This window comes from Macrotis lagotis, chromosome X (genome assembly GCF_037893015.1).
Source record: "Macrotis lagotis isolate mMagLag1 chromosome X, bilby.v1.9.chrom.fasta, whole genome shotgun sequence".
NCBI classification, from domain to species: Eukaryota; Metazoa; Chordata; class Mammalia; order Peramelemorphia; family Peramelidae; genus Macrotis; species Macrotis lagotis.
In genome coordinates this window covers 208,302,037-208,319,238 of record NC_133666.1, presented here as the reverse complement: position 1 = coordinate 208,319,238, position 17,202 = coordinate 208,302,037, and the positions used below count along the sequence as shown (strand labels likewise).

Below are 17,202 nucleotides of genomic sequence, written 5' to 3'. Positions count from 1 at the left end.
GTTCATTTTACTTGTAGCATATATTCTTATTTGCACTGGTCAGTCTTGAATTCTGGAAGACTAGGAATCAAATTTTACCTTTGATACATATCCTACACTGAGTGAAATGGAATAAGTAACTTAATCTCCAAGTGACTAAGACTAAAAATTGCAGAGGAGGTGTCAATCTGCATTGGTAGAGAGAGTTTTCTTTATATGGAATTTCCCTACATCAACGAAATCACAGTTCTGATCCAAATAATTTCTGGCATTTACTTATACTTTATTCCTCTGAAGAGCTTTCTAGCATGCACTATTAGTATATTACAAAAAATATGCTTATAAATAGCATTTAGTAATTTCATAAAACTATTATTATTTGAATTATGCATTGCAATATCTCTTATCTTATTCTAGACCTCTCTGAAGATTCCTACAAAAAGCATCCCAACTTAGTATACATACCAGCCTACTGAGGCAATGGTTTTATGGAGAATGGAATTATCTTATGTATAATGATTTTTTAAAACCATGAATTAAGGATAATGGGGATCAAAGATTCTTTGTTCCTACAAAAAGCATCCCAACTTAGTATACATACCAGCCTACTGAGGCAATGGTTTTATGGAGAATGGAATTATCTTATGTATAATGATTTTTTAAAACCATGACTAGTACAAAGTAGTTTTGGCTTTGATAAAAATTACTCTTTCGAAAAGTCCACTTGAGTTCTAAGGTTCTAAAACCTGGTACTGACATAAACATGAGGAAATTTTAAAAGAGAGGCTGTATTGACTGTAGAAATTCAGTTCCAATAGGCCAGGATAATATAATTATACAATAACCAAATCTCATTATGTTGCCAAAGGATTTTATTCCATCTATTTTAAATAATGGTTACCAAAGTCACTACAAGCATTAGCACCACTTATGCTTATCTCTGATTATTCTTAAAACTAATCAGGAACATTCTATAAAGGGTGCATAAACGCTGCTGAAACAAATCTTCCTCTACTTCTAACAAGAAACATCAGAAATAAGAGTGCAGTATCCAAAAAAGGGAAAATAAACCTGCTGGCATATTTTTCCTATATTATGGGACAACTGAAACAAAACAACCTACATGAAAATTCTAGCACATAATATTAAAGATCAGAAGACACTAACATTTTTTAAAACATAAAATTCGCATTTAGCTTATTCTCATAAAACAACTATTGTATACAACTTGTTGCAATATCTTTACTCCATCTTATACATGTCAAACACTACAGCATGAGGTAATTCTAGAACTTTCTAGGATTTCGCATAAAAATTTCAACAAAGGTATATTAGAGACACTTCCTCATGTTAAATCTGTTTCTATTTGACAACTGTTTTTTTTGAAAGTTATATGAATATTTTTCTAATTCTATATTTTCTAATAGGTCTGATGACTAAACACTTGGAACTTGGACTTCTCTCTACCATTAAACTCAGTTGATCAAGATGTTAAGTTCTCTTCCCAAGGCAACAGAACTAATAATAGAGGTAAGATTTGAGCACAAGGTTTTTTTAACTCCAAATCCAGTTAATGTTAACATAATGGTCCTACAAATAAGACACTCTATAAAATCCCTACTTCAAACATATTGAATAAAAATTATTTCACAGTAAAATATGCTTCTAAAATTTTTTTAAATAAATGTCTTGTATAATAATCAGGTTAAAACACTAACTAATGTTTTAACTATTCTTTTAAGTTTCACTTGCAGGCATACACTTCACAATTATTTGATTACAAGATAGTATATGGCCATTTAAAATTTACAAGGCATCAAAGCTAATAGTTAGCAGTTTGATGCAGTTACGTACTGATATATGGAGCCATGCCTGGGTCCAGCGTAGTAATCATCGTTTCTACTGAGTGTTTAGTTTTATCAACCATGGACTTCACCATAGGATTCTCAGCCATACCCTGTATTACAAAAATAAATAAGTAAAAACATGATTTTTTACAAATATTTTCTTGTTATAGGCTCTTAACATACACTCATTCTAACAATAAATCTGAATGACTCTTTCAGTCCCTTAAGGTAAGCACTATCTTCCCATTACACTTTTTCATTTACTGCAAAAACCTTCAAGATTCCAAAACAATGAAAGTGGATTAAAGTCAAATTTATTTTTGCAATGCAAAGATAACTTTAGAATTAAAGATATTAAAATACTGTTGTACTTCAAATAAGAAAATCTACTTCAGGATTGGTAGCCTTTAAATGAGAGAAACTTAGCTAATTTTGTAAAGTTTGTTTTAATTTCTTGCCCCTTCTGAGTATACTTTTAAATAGAAAAATTATAATTTAAACTAGGTTCAGAAATTATCTTTTCCACAAGGAAGTACTTTCGCCAATTAAAAAACAAGCCAAACATAACCATAAAGAAATCAAAGAAGAAAAGGGTTCACAAAATTCTTTTAGTTATGGCAAAAACTGAAAAGTAAGATAATACAGTTGACCAATTATGAAATATGCATGTAATGAAATATTACTGCACTTTGAGAAATGATGAGAGGGACAGTTTCAGAGAAACTTGGAAAGATTTGTGTGAATTTATGGAGAATAAAGTGAATAGAATCAGAAAAACATTGTATATATAAAAACAAAAGAACTTGTATTTTCCTTCCCAACATAACTAATATGGAAATATGCTTTGCATTACTGCATATGTATAACCTACATTAAATTTCTTGCCTTTTCCATGAGGGTAGAGAAGGAAGGAAATTTGGAACTCAAAAGTTTTCCTGTTCTATTAATATGGAAATATCAGATGTGGTTTTCTTGTTAAGCTCAGAATTTTTAAAATGTCACATATTATCTCTCAGGTATATGCCATGCATATAGTAACAAAACACACATACACATAGAGCCATCTAGGTTACACGTACATGGAAAGTTTTTACATGTACTTGGAAAAAATTTGCAAAAAAAAATAGCACCTACCTCATCATTAATATTAATGTGTCTATAGATATCTCAGATAGTAAGAATGCTATTTCCTTTTTCCAATATAGCCTCAAATTATTTTTTGCTGGTATTGGTGTACTGGTTTATTAACTACTGATTTGATTGAGATCTACCCAAAATAATGTCCAGTTTCTGGTCATGTGCTGAATAGCTCTAGACAAAAAAATTAAGTTCATCCTATGAGCTGATACTGAATCGTGAGTACAGCATGTAATTAATCTGTGCCTGTATTCCCTTAATAATTCAGTGTTCAAACAAGGTAAGGAATTGGTACATGTTGTTATGAGATTAAAAAGGTATATCAAAGAAGTAGTTCCATACATTTTTTCCTAACGTCTGGATTCATTGGCATAAGGAACTCTTGGTATAAAAACTCCCTATACAGCACCAAAGTAGATGACCGACTTATCTATAACTAATTATATTAGAGTTGGATGGGGCACTGAAATATTAAATGACTCATCCATGGTCACAAAGACAATATGGAAACAGGCAGAACTCAACTCACATATTTCTGTCAGTTGTCCATCTATTAACACTGCCTCTATCATACAATACTTCTGCTATTATTTTCACACATTTCTTCTAGAACACTCTGCTTAAAAAGTTTATATCATTTACATCTGGACAAGGAACTATGGAGTCTGAATGCAGACCAAAGTCTACTATTTTCAATTTTTAAAATTAGTTTTAGGCTTTTTCTTTTCATGGTTCTTTATTCCTTTTTTTTTCTGAGACTTCTTTCGTAATATAATTAATATGGAAATGTCAAAATAATTATAAATATATAACCTATATAAGATTACTCACTATCTATGGAAGGGACAGAGAAAAATGTAGAACTCAAAACCTCACCAAAAAAATGATTGTAGGAAACTATCTTTACATATAGTTGGAAAAATCAATTTATTTTTTTTAAAGTTTCTCTTTCATTTGTTGTCTCCTTATGTTTAGATTATTCCATATTTATATATTGACAGAATTATAGAGCTGAAGAAAAATCATCTTTTCCTTTACCTTCTTAAAACAATGTATTATTAGGGACAGCTAGGTGGTCCAGTGGATAGAGCACAGGCCCTGGAGTGTGGAGGACCTGAGTTCAAATCCTGCCTCAGAAACATTTTTGTTTTTGACAAGGCAATGGGGTTAAATGACTCAATGTATTCCTGAGGAACTGGTTTTATGTACACTAATCCGCAGAAATATATGGATAATATGATCTATTATTTCATGTACCTATACAGGTATATGAACATGTTATATACTTATGCAAACAAATTTCTATACAGACTAATCAAAGATATGAATATAATAAATATTTTACTCTTAAAAAAAATCTCTTTTAGACTGACTTATCACTGATTCCAATTGGGTTAGAAGAATTATTACTTCTTTATTTACAAATCTATAGCAGAGGGCTAGGTGGCACAGTGGATAGAACACCAGCTCTGGAGTTAGGAGTACCTGAGTTCAAATTAAGCCTCAGACACTTAATTACCTAGCTAAAAGATAACAGAAGTTATAATTTTTCTCCATTGATCATTAAATCTTAATATATCTTATATGTAAAATAAATTCAACTTTTCAACAGGAAACATTTTAATGAACTTTTACTAATTTAAATTTTTTAAAGTTTGAACTTAATTTAAAATTTTTTTTAATTTATCTTAATTCTGTTTCTGTGAAACAAAAGCACTTCTTCCTTGTCTTGCTTTCCCCTTCATGAAAGGATAAAAACCAAACAAATATACTGTACCTTAAAAAAACCCCAAATACCACCAGATGATTCATTCTGAATCTTTGCCAATCTGGGGTCTTCCTGCTCCTCTGGGAAGGTGATAGCTGAGCCACTTCCAGTACCCTGTGGCACAGGTGTAAAACTGGTTTGTTGAGCTATAATAGGTGGTGGCAACATACCTAAACAAATACATTTTAAAAAATACATTACACTTGCTTTTTCTATGAGATCTGAGAATATAATTCATTTATTATACATTTTTAATAATATTAAGTCAATTTGATTTAAATTTTAGGTACCCAAGAAAAATTTCAGCAATATGTGGGTTACTTTTTTTAATCACTTATTAACATTGCTTGAAACTTAGCTTTATGTGGATAGAAAATTATATAAATTGGAAAGCTTACTGTAGAGGTCAAGCTAACCTCAGAGAGATTCCAGAGAAGCCAAAAGATTGTAAGGAATACCAAGATCCCAATTTTTGCTTTGAGTCCATCCAAAGCTTGTGTTTTGGGTTTCCCAAATTAGATAGCTTTATCTGCTGATATACATCTCAAATTGCCCTTCTCTTGGAGACTAACTACTGTCTATACCAGTCTAACCAGGTAAATATCCTTAAGACTTTGTATTCCTCACAAGATTTGGAGAGGGAATCATTCCTTCATTCCCTCTACCTCTCTACCAAATTTCAGATCTGAGAGTATCATCATGAACAAATTACTTTACCTTATATTTAGCTACAACTTAACCTCTAAGGGAAAGATGGAGAACCTGTTTTCTGCCAAGGGCTATATGCATATTTATAACATCATTCAAATGTTACATATGGCTAAATATTTAATTAATTCACACCCTAAAAAAATTCACTGTATATATTGAATTTTGAATCCCTGCCTATGGTTGCCTTGGCAATGCCACACCAATATGGCCTTAGGATGTTCCCCACCCCTCCTCTAAGGGAGGCCTCCTTCTTTACTAAACTCACTTACAATGCATGGATATATCTATATATATACAATTCATCTAAATAAACCTAAAACATTTAAAAATAAAAGTTATTTATGTATACTATTGAAATCTTGACCACTAAATTTTATAAAAATGTATAGATAAATACACCACAATAAATAAGAATGAAAATAAGCACTGCATAACATGTACTTGCTTTAATACCTCAAGACTCTAAATTTCTTCACTTCACCTCACTTCTCCCTCCACTAATGCAGAGTTCAATTTCTATAACTCAGTAAACACTCTTCAAGATTTATTGTAGGGGCAGTTAGGTGGCACAGTGGGTAGAGCACCAGCCCTGGTGTCAGGAGGACCCTATTGACTACCTAGCTGTGTGATCTTGGGCAAGTCACTTAACCCTATTGCCTTAAACAAAATTTAAAAAAAAATTATTGTATCAAAGAAGGACATGATCCTATAGCCAATCTAGGATGATAAAGTGAGTCTCTGAATTTCTCATGTTCTCGGAAAACAAATATAGAGTCCATACCAAGGCCATTACTAAAATTCACTGCAGGCTGGATGGGCCATCCTGAACTAGGTCTCTGCTGAAATAATTTTTAAGAATTCATTGTTAACTCAATGCCATAAGAAGATATCAAGGAAGGGCTTTGGCAGAGATACAGCATCTAGTTCAAGTTTAAGATTTATGTGTAGATAGGTACAAATGCAATATTCATGCCTTATGATAAACTATTGCAAGAAAAGCATGCTAGCTAGAACCTGTTAAAGTAGTTATAAGAAATTAAGTAAATGTCCTTCAATTGGGGAATGGCTTAGCAAACTGTGGTATATGGATGTCATGGAACACTACTGTTCTATTAGAAACCAGGAGGGTCGGGAATTCAGGGAAGCCTGGAGGGATTTATATGAAGTGATGCTGAGTGAGATGAGCAGAACCAGAAAAACACTGTACACCGTAACAGCAACACAGGGGTGATGATCAACCTTGATGAACTCACTCGTTCATTCCATCAGTGCAACAATCAGGGATAATTTGGGGCTGTCTGCAATGGAGAATACCATCTGTATCCAGAGAAACAACTGTGGAGTTTGAACGAAAGTTTTCCTTTTTAGAGAGTTGCTTGAATACCTTTGAACCACAAAACTTTCTAGGCCCTATAGTTATTTAACTGGACCTTTAGAAACTTATTGAATTTACCCAGATAGTTTTCCTAGGAAGCTAAGATGAGAATCAAATCATAGAATTTTGGGTCAAATTTTTAAGGTTACTCTAAGTCTTCAAAATGCAATTCAAAATTATGTATTATCGATTTAAATTCATCAGCAAGTGGCAACAAAGAACTGAGGAACATATTTTAGGAAAAGAGTTACCTGTAACAGCAGGTGCAGTAAATGAGGGCATCAAAGGTGTCTGGGGAGTTTTTCCTGCATGACCCCTTGTGATGTCATAGACTGAATCAACAGAAAATCCTGATATAGGAGGACCCGTAGTAGGAGGAGGGGAAATAACAGTGCTTGGAGCAGTGCTTGAGGGAAAATATGGAAATTGGGGAGGAGCATTACTACTGAAGGCTGTGGCAGTTGATGGAGGAACTGGAACTGAACAAACAGGGAGTGGAATAGTAGAAACAGAAGAGGAGATAGCAGAAATTGGTGAAGATGGTACAAAAGGCAAAGAAGCTGAACTCTTTATGGGACCAAGTGATGGCACCGGTGTAGAGAATGTTTGTGGTGGTAAGGATTGCATTGAAGATGTATTAGTAGGTGAAAATGACCTGGAAGCAGCTGGAAGAAAAAAAAAATCAAAACATTACTGACAATCTCATAAAAAAATTTCCTTATCCTTTCATAATTTTTTTTCAATAGTCAAGTTTATCCAATTACTCCTTCAACAATCATTAGTGAAAAGATTAGAGAAAAATCCCAATATGCTTATTAGATTAAGTGAAATTTGGCTGAAATGAGTTTCAACAATCACTTTAAGCAGAAAATATCAATAATGGAAAGTAAATGTTTCCATGGCATTTATTTTAATGTTTTAATGGCTTCATGCTATTTTTTTAATTGCTTCTCATTTCTTCCTGACTGTTCTCAATTCAAAAAATTTAGTCAGAAGACTGACAGAAAACATTCAGAAGAATGCTATTAACACATTTGTGTACAAATAACTTCCATCTATCCACTGTTCATTTCCTCCTAGGTCATTACTCTGTTCTAGCCACCTAGACCCATTGGTAAACCAGTTCAATTCTATTATCTTTCCAAAAGACTCTTGCCCCTCTTGTCTCAATCTTGGATTAATCCCACCAACCACTATCTCCTCTCCTATTCACCCACAGAACTGAGCTGGAGAAAATCACAATGGAGTACCGACTAGGTCCAAATATGCTATAAAATCTCAACTGGGCACTCACTGCAACAAGGCCCTTTTATGACTCCCTAATGAATTCGTTATTCAATTTACGGCAGTGCTTTTCTCAAAATTTCAATCCTCCTCAAACTGCAACCCCATCCTATCAATTGAGAATCTTACATCAAATTTACTTTAAAAATATTGTGGTAGGGGGTGGCTAGGTGGCACAATAGATAGAGCATCGGCTTTGGAGTCAGGAGTACCTGGGTTCAAATCCGGCCTCAGACACTTAGGTAGCTGTGTGGCCTTGGGCAAGCCACTTAACCCCATTTGCCTTGCAAAAAAAAAAAACCCTAAAAAAAATTGAGGTCACTTCCTCATCTCACAACTCAGATGCCTTTCCCACTATCTTGTTTCACTCCTATGTCACAAAAATCAATAACCCTCAAGTGATACTTATTCAATCCTGTTTTCTCCTGCAGACTGCCCCTTCTACCATTCCCACTCCCTCACTAATCTTCAAAATGTCTTCCTGGCTACTTCCCTGTGCCCTACAAACACACTCCTGTCTCCCTTATTTTTCAAAACAACCAAATAAAAAACCCTTACTCCCTCCATCCCTTCCATATTTCTCCTCCCATTCATGTCTAAGTTCTTTGAGAAGACTATCTGCAATTGATGTACTATCTACAACTATCTTACTTTCTTCTCCCTCTCTTAACTATCTGAAATCTGATTACCGATCACATAATTCAACTGAAATTGCTCTTAATTGCCAAATCTAATGGTATTTTCCTAATCTTCATTTCTTTTGCCTCTCTGTAGGCTTTGACACTGTCAATTATCCTTTCCTCCTTGATGTTCTCCTCTCTCTAGTTTTTCAAAAAAATTGCTCTGTTCTGGTTCCTTGACTTTAGTTTGTCATCTGTAAAATGAGTTGAAGAAGGAAATTTTAAACCACTCCAGTAGGTTTGCCAAGAAAACCCCTGATAGGGTCACAGAGTTGGACAAAACTGAAATGACTGAACAACAAAAACCTCTTGCCTGGCAGTCCTGCATTTCCAACGATCTATTATGCCTTTCAAATTGGATGCCTCGTACACATCTTAAACTTAGTATATCCCAAACTGGATTCATCCCCCCCCCCCCAACTCTCCCTTCTTCTGAACTTCTTTATTCCTATCAAAGACACCACTATTATCTCCCAATTACCTAGATTCACAACCTATGTGTCAACTTCAAGTCCTTACACTTGCATGCCATATTTTAATCAGTCAATTTTATCTTTATAGCATCTCTAAATATACTACCTCCTCTCTTTCAAAACTGCCATCAATCTGCTGCAGAAACTCATCTCTTTGTGCCTAAATTATTATAAGAGTCTTCTGATTGGTTTCTGTGCCTCAGATTCCTCTCCACCACAGTCCATTCTCCACTCAGTTGTCAAAATGATCTTCCTAAAATGCAGGGCTGACCATATTATTTCCCTATTCAATAAATTCCAGAGCTCCCCTATTATCTCCTGAGTCAAACATAAACTCCTCTGCTTGGGTTTTAAAGCTCTCCAGTACCTGACTTATGTCTACATGTCTAGTTTTCTGATACCTTATGCCCCTCCACATATTCTGTGATCCAGTGACACCATTCTGTATTCTGCAAACAAGAGATTTCATTTCTTTATTCCAAACTTTATCATTGATTCTCCTCTATCCTAGAATGCTTTCTTTTTTCATTACTGCTTCTTAGCTTCCCTGTCTTTTTTCAATTTTCAGATAACACCCCATCTTCTATGGAAATCCTTTGACTGTCTCCCTTGATACAAATGTCTTCCTTCTGCTAATATCTCCAAATTATCCTGAATATCCTGAAAATTTGTACATAGTTGTTTTTGCCCCCATTAGACTGATTTCCCTGAAATGACTGGTTTTTTGACTTTCTCCATATCCTCCAGAACTTACCATAGTAAGCTCTGAAACATGGTAGGCCATTAATGCTAGTGACTAACTGAAAAAAATCTCCCCATCCTGACCACATATTTTCACTGGTTATTTTTCAAGTCTGGACTTCTCTCTCCCCATGTGTACCTCCCTGGCTTCCTTCAAGTTCAAGCTAAATTTCAGTGTTCAATTAAAAGTCCTTCTGGATTCTCCTTAAAGCTAGAGCTTCCCCTCTGCAATTTTCTCCAACTTACCCTATGTATCTTGTTAGCAGGTTGCCTCCTTAATTAGACTGTGAGTGCCTTTCTGTGCATGACCAGCACTTAGCAGTATATAGAAGTTATTCAATAAATATTTTAGTTTTTTGTGATTATAAAAAAAATGAATAACTACTTTGTATCCAAGTACCATAAACTGATAATATAATATAAAATGTAATTTGATAAACAATATCAAATATAAAATCAATAAGACTATATGAGTGAATGAAGTGCTTCATAATAGGATTTTACATTGTATTTGTCTTTTCTATGGTTTTACTATTTAATTTTCAGCTTTAAGTATAGGGATAATTTCCCCTTCATTGGATAATTTCCCCTTCATTTTAAGCAATAAAAATACCTTATGACAAAATTGGTCAGTCATATGCCCTTGGCTCAATTTTCTGACTATAATTCTATTCACAATTTATATTTTCTCCTTTGGAATTAAATGAAAAAAATTTGCCAACACTTTCAAAATAGCATAGTAACAGAACAAAAAGAACACAGACAATTATTTTAAATTCTCACACAAATACTTAAATTTTAGAAAAGCAGCTTTTGAAAAAATGCACTTTTACTAATTTTTAAAAGATCCAAAATTATTTTCATATGCAAAGATTCAAAAAATCCTCAATAAATTAGTACTTGAGCAACCACATTTACCTAGAGGGACAGGAGTGGTAGATGTTGTCATTACTGTTCCTGCAGCAGTTGGTGGGGGAGTTCCAGGTGGCGTTGTCTCTATTCCACTCTCTTCCATCATTTTGCTTTGTCATATACTATAAACCTGGCATACGCATTCAGACAAAAAAAAATCTTAAATCAGAGTTAGCATAATCAACTAAAGAATACATTTATTTAAAATTTTTATAACTTCTTTGAAAAAAAGTGTTAAAAAAAATTTTAAGGTTAAAAAGTCCAAAGATTTTTAGGGTGAAAAGGATAGTCTTCATGGCATTCACATTCCCCTGCTATATTGAATATGAGAGGAAGTGTATACATAGACAAATGATCTGGAAGTCAGGAAGACTTCATTCAAGTCCAGCTTCTGATAGTTAAAGTGACCAAGACGAAGTCACTTAACTTCTCAATATCCTAACTATAAATTGTAGGTCAGAAACCCACTTCTCTCATAGGTCACACTTAACAAAATCACAAATAAGATAGAAGTTAAAGGAGAATAAGAATCTTAAAAAGTTCAGTTCAGTAATCTATAGCAATAACTTAAAAATAACTAAAGTATATACTGTCTTACAAAGCAAGCATATTATAAATTATTAGAATTGTCATTTTAATGTGTTCAATATCAAATGCAAAATTAGACAGATGAAGATAATTAAAATTTTTATTAGATAAATTTGCACTGATTTTTAAAAACTTTTTTTCTAAAACACTGACCAACCACTTATGTAGTAAAAAAAAAGCATGATGCTTATTAACTCTTTTCTAAAGCAAACATTCTGACAATCATAGAGTTGTCTAAACTATAAATCAATGGCTCTGAATCATTATTTTTAAGAAGGGAAAATATAGCATAAATAATAAAATCAATTCAATTTAATTCATTAAGTATTTATAAGCATAAAGGAATACCTAGAAAAAACAACAGTGTCTAATTTCAAGAATAACATTCTAATATAGTTCACAATAGGCACATAAAAAATCAAGGTTGTAAAACATGAATTGATGAATTACAAAATCTGAACAAACTTTAAAACAGAAATTAGGACAAAATTGCAATCTAAGGGAAAAAAGATAATATATATTGTATATTCCCTTTATGATTCTATCTATGTGGAACCAGGCCAACCTGAATGCTTTTATTTTTGGTATGTTTTGTTTTTATATCATCTTTATTTCTAAGCAAACTATCAATAAGAGCTTTAAAAATAAAATTATTAGGTTGTGTATTTCCATAAACTCACCCCCTTCTGACTCTCCATTTTCCTTTACCCATCCTATCATCTCAGTTCTTTATATTTTCTTGCAATGTTACCTAATTAAAATGGAGAAAATATCTATTTCTTTCCCTTTGTTGCCCTTCTCCCTTCTTTCTGTCCCCATTTAATACAGTAGTTAAATGAATATGAAAAAAATATGAAAATATGATTGCACAGATACAATCTATATCAGATTGCTTGCCATCATGGGGAAGAGGAAGGAAGGAAAGACAGAGTGAGAAAAATTTGGAACTCAAAATCTTCTTATAAAAAATAAATGTTGAAAACTACCCTTACATGTAATTAGAAAAAATAAAATACTATTTACCAAAAAAATAAAGGAGTAGTTAAATCTTTTATTTTATTTTTTTGGTTTTTGCAAGGCAATAGGGTTAAGTGATTTGCCCAAGGTCACAAAGTTAAGTAAGCATTAAGTGAATGAGGCTGGATTTGAACTAAGGTCCTCCTGACTCCAGGGCTGGTACTCTATCCACTGTATCATCTAGCTGCCCCACAACATTTTATTTTTACTAATTGTGTTTTACTATGCCCCTTTCTAAGAACTTTTTCCTGGAGGACTTCTGGGTTAGAGCATAGATGGCAGTGTGAAGCTAGCATGCTCCTGGAGTTCTTTCCCACATAACAGCTAAATGAAGCTGTAGACAGATATTAAAGCTACAGATTCCACCAAAAAAAAAGAAAGAGACAAGATCAAAACAAGTTTCTAATTCTAAACCTCATGGAGGATCTTCAGTAAAGGTCTGTCTCTTGGGGGGGGGGGGGGGGGGAGTAAAGCCCAGCGAGGCTGGAGAGTAAGTCAGCAGGGAGGGTTCCAACCTCAAACAGAGTCAGATCACTAGGGCAAAGACAGGATCGGGTTGAGAACAAACCTCTGCTAGGACACATCTTGGCCAGAGATAAGTCAGGAATCAGACCCTATGCCCAGCACAGAAAGTTTGGATCCATATACTCCCTGAACCCAGAAAAGCTCAAACAATCAAAATAAACAAAAAACCCTAAAAGAGCACTAATCATAGAAAGCTACTCTACAGATAGAGATGATAAAAATGCCACCTCAGAAAATGAAAGCAGTGACAGATTACTTACATGGAAAGACTCAAAGGAGTCTATGAATTGGATTCAAATCCAAAACCTCACAGAATTTAAAAACGAAATAAAAGAGGAAGAAGAAAAATGGAAAGAAAGAAATGAGAGCCATGTGGGGAAAATTACAAAAAACTGACTAAAGGAATCAACTTCATGGGGCAACTACGCAACACAGTGGATAGAGTACCTTCCCTGGAGTCAGGAGGACCTGAGTTCAAATATAGCCTCACACTTAATAATTACCTAGCTGTGTGACTTTGGGCAAGTCACTTAACCTACTGTCTTGCAAACCCCCCCCACACACACACACATGCAAAAAAGAAATCAACTCCTTTAAAAGTAAAAATAACCAACTAGAACAAGAATGTAACTCTTCAAAAAATAAAAATGACTATCTGGAAAAGGAATGCAGCTCATCTAAAACTCAAATCAACCAACTGGAAAGGGAATGCAACTCAGCAAAAAGTAACATGAACCAAATGGAAAAGGAAATACAAAAGCTAACTGAAGAAAACCCTAAAAATTAGAATTGGACAAATAGAAACCAATGAATCCATGAGACTACAAGATTCCATCAAACAAAGTAAAAAAGCTGAAAAAATGGAGGGGAAATATAAAGTACCTTTTAGAAAAAACAAATGACCTGAAAAATAGATCCAGAAGAGATAATTTACGAACTATTGGTCTACCAGAAAACCAAGTTCAAAAAAGAGCCTGGAAAAGATCTTTCAGGAAATTATCAGGGGAAAACTGTCTAAATCTCCTAGATCAAGAAGAGAAAACAGTCACTGAAAGAATACACAGAACTCTGCCAAAAGAGACCCGACCCCAGGATAAAAACTCCAAGGACTATCATAACCAAATTCCAAAATTTTCAAATAAAGGAGAAAATACACCATGCAGCCAAAAAGAAACAATTTTAATACAAAGTAAACACAGACTTACACAGGACTTATCAGTTTCAACACTGAAGGATAATGGTTCTAGAATATGACATTCCAGAGGGCAAAGAACCTTGGATAACAACCAGGAATTTACTATCCTGCAAAATTCAGCATATTCTGTCCGGAGAAAAAGATGGCTGGTTCAATGAAATAGAGGACTTTCAAAACCACCAACTTATATTTTTCTACCATTTCTCAGTTAAATTCTGAGAGAAAGGTAATAATTGCTATTACTCTTCTTTCATTCATGTCTCAACCATTTGCAATCTGACTTCTGACCTCAACACTTAACTGAAACTTCTCTTTCCAGTTACCAGTGATCTCTTAATTGTAAAACAAAACAGATTTCTTTCGGTATTCATACTTCTGAATATCTCCACAGTATTTGACCAAAGTTTTTTGGATGGATCTACATCCAGATTCTGCACTCCTAATGGTCCTATTCCCTTTTCTTCTCCTCCTCTCCATACACTGTCATTTGGTTAGCTCATCAAGTTATAAGAATTTGTCATCTCTAACAGAGATCTAGTCTCTCTTCTGAGCTTTAATTCTACATCTCCAACTGCCATCAGATACTACAAACTGAATGTATCTTTGTTTCAAACTTGATATAGCCAAAACAGAACCCATTTTTCCCATCTCAAATATCTCTTTCCTTCTTTTGAACTTCTCCATTTCTGTCAAAGGCAGAACTATCATTTTAATCACAGATTTTACAAACTCAAGGTCATCCTTGATGCCTCACTACCCTTCCTGCCACATAATCTGTTGCTAAATGTTGATGTCTCTATTTCTATAACCTCTTTCCCTGCAGGTCACTTCTATTCCAGACAACTCCTACTATATATCTCTATAATTTCTTAATTCATTTCTCTCAACCCCTGTTTACATAGCTACCACAGTTATTTTTCTAAAGTCAGGTATGACTCCCGTTCAATAAATTACAGTGTCTCCTTGGGAACAAAAATAAACTCTTCTGGAATTTCTATATCTTTTCAAAAAAAAAGTCTACTTACCTAGATTTCTCATTTTTAACCTATTTCAAATAATTAAATCAGTCATCTTTTTCCACTATTTCCTCCTGCACTCCCAAGGTGGCCCTTCTCCTTGCCAAGACCAACTAACTCATCTCTACCTTGACCACATTTCCTCCCATCTTCTACAAAAGAAAACCTTGACTATCATTCCTATTCCCTCCTATCTTCAGTGTCCCCTGTACTTCACTGCTGCCTATAAACATTTCTCCACCATCCTTAGTAAACTCTCATCTAATTATTCTTGCTACCTATATGTTTCTTTGCCTTTTCTCTGAAAAACTCTTGAGACTGTCAACTACAGTAGGTATCTTTACTTCCTCTCCTCTCATTTCTAAATCCTCTGCAATTTGGCCTCAGTCCTCAATCGATCACTAAAACTGCTGCCTCTAAGGTTACCAATGACTTCAATTTCAAAATCTATTCACCTTTTCTCATTCTTCATGACCTCTCTGCATCCTTTTTCATCATTTCCTGGATAATTTCTCTTTCCCACTCTTTCCCTCTCTGGGCTCTCTTCCAATCTATCTGACTGCTTATTCTTAGACTCCTTTGCTTTCTTCATTCATGCCATGCCCACTATTCAAGAATAATCTTCAAACTTTTGTCCTGGGCTCTCTTTTTATGTATCTCTATATCTCACTTGTTATTCTTAGCTCCATAAATTCAGCTTTAACCTCTATGTAGAACATTCCACATCTATGTTTCTAGCAGTTTCACTCCCAAACTACAGTTCCTCATCACCAATTAACTTTTTGATAGCTTAAACTGGATGCACATATGATTCTCAAACTCATTTTTCTACATCATTTCTTAACTTCTTTATTAGTCAAGAGTACCATCCTACCATTATAAAGATCATCTTGGTAGCATGCCCAATTCCTCACTCTCACTCCACGTAACCAATCCATCCTTAAACCTGTTATTTCTACCTTCACATCTCATGCAGTCAGCTCCCACTCTAGTTCAAGCCCTCATACACACTTGCCTGAGCTGATTTCAGCTGCAAAGGTGATTGAACCCTCTCAATGAGATTTCCCCTAATACCTCCAGGCTCAGATATAAAATCATCTATTTGGCTTTTAAAGCTAATTATAACCTGGGGCCCCCTTTCCCACCTTTCTAGGCACTTTTCTTCCCTCAGGAACTTTTCAATCCTTCTAGCCTACCTACAGTTTTTTTTTACAATACACAATCTCCAGTCTCTATACTTTTGTACTATCTTGTTCTCATAATTGGAAGCATTTAGTTGGTGCCAAGGCCTATTATATTTCTTAAATATGCCCCAGCTTTCTTTTGATATTGCCATCACCCTAGTACAAGCCCTCACCTCCTCATGTCCGCACTACGGCAACAGGCTATTGGTTGAGCTGCCTGCCCTAAGTCTCTGCCTACTGCAGTCTGTCCTGCATTTAACTGCCAGAAATAACTTTCCTAAAGCTCTGGAATAACTCCACCAAGTCCATAATTAAATACAAAATTCTGTTTGGCATTCAAAGCCCTTTACAACCTAGCCTCCACCAAATTTTCTGGTCTTCTTATGCCTTAAATTCCATCACATATCTATCTCCTGGCTTCAGGGATTTTCTCTTCTGTCCTCTGTGTCTGGGAATATTCTCCCTCCTCATCTCCCCGTCATGGTTTCCCTAGCTAAAGTACCAGCTAGAGGCGGCTAGGTGGCACAATGGATAAAGCACCGGCCTTGGAGTCAGGAGTACCTGGGTTCAAATTCGGTCTCAGACACTTAATAATTACCTAGCTGTGTGGCCTTGGGCAAGCCACTTAACCCCATTTGCCTTGCAAAAAAACAAACAAAAAAATAAAGTACCAGCTAAAATTCTAACTTCTGCAAGAAGTTTTTATGAATTCCTCTTAATTCTGGTAACTTCCCGGTGTTATTTCTGGCGTATCTTGCACAGAAGCTTTT

General features: G+C 34.6%; 1 protein-coding gene across 2 annotated transcripts in view; it reads right to left on the bottom strand.

The window, feature by feature from the left end:
* PRRC1 (proline rich coiled-coil 1) overlaps nt 1-17,202 on the bottom strand; it is a 39,123-nt gene that overhangs the window by 20,724 nt on the left and 1,197 nt on the right. For both annotated transcript variants that reach the window (XM_074207142.1, XM_074207143.1), the window contains exons 2-5: nt 10,914-11,037; nt 7,069-7,482; nt 4,741-4,901; nt 1,834-1,936 (exon numbers count right to left, since the gene is read on the bottom strand). In XM_074207142.1, the coding sequence (XP_074063243.1) occupies nt 1,834-1,936; nt 4,741-4,901; nt 7,069-7,482; nt 10,914-11,013 (778 nt within the window). In that variant the 5' untranslated portion in view covers nt 11,014-11,037. The remainder of the gene's footprint in view (nt 1-1,833; nt 1,937-4,740; nt 4,902-7,068; nt 7,483-10,913; nt 11,038-17,202) is intronic.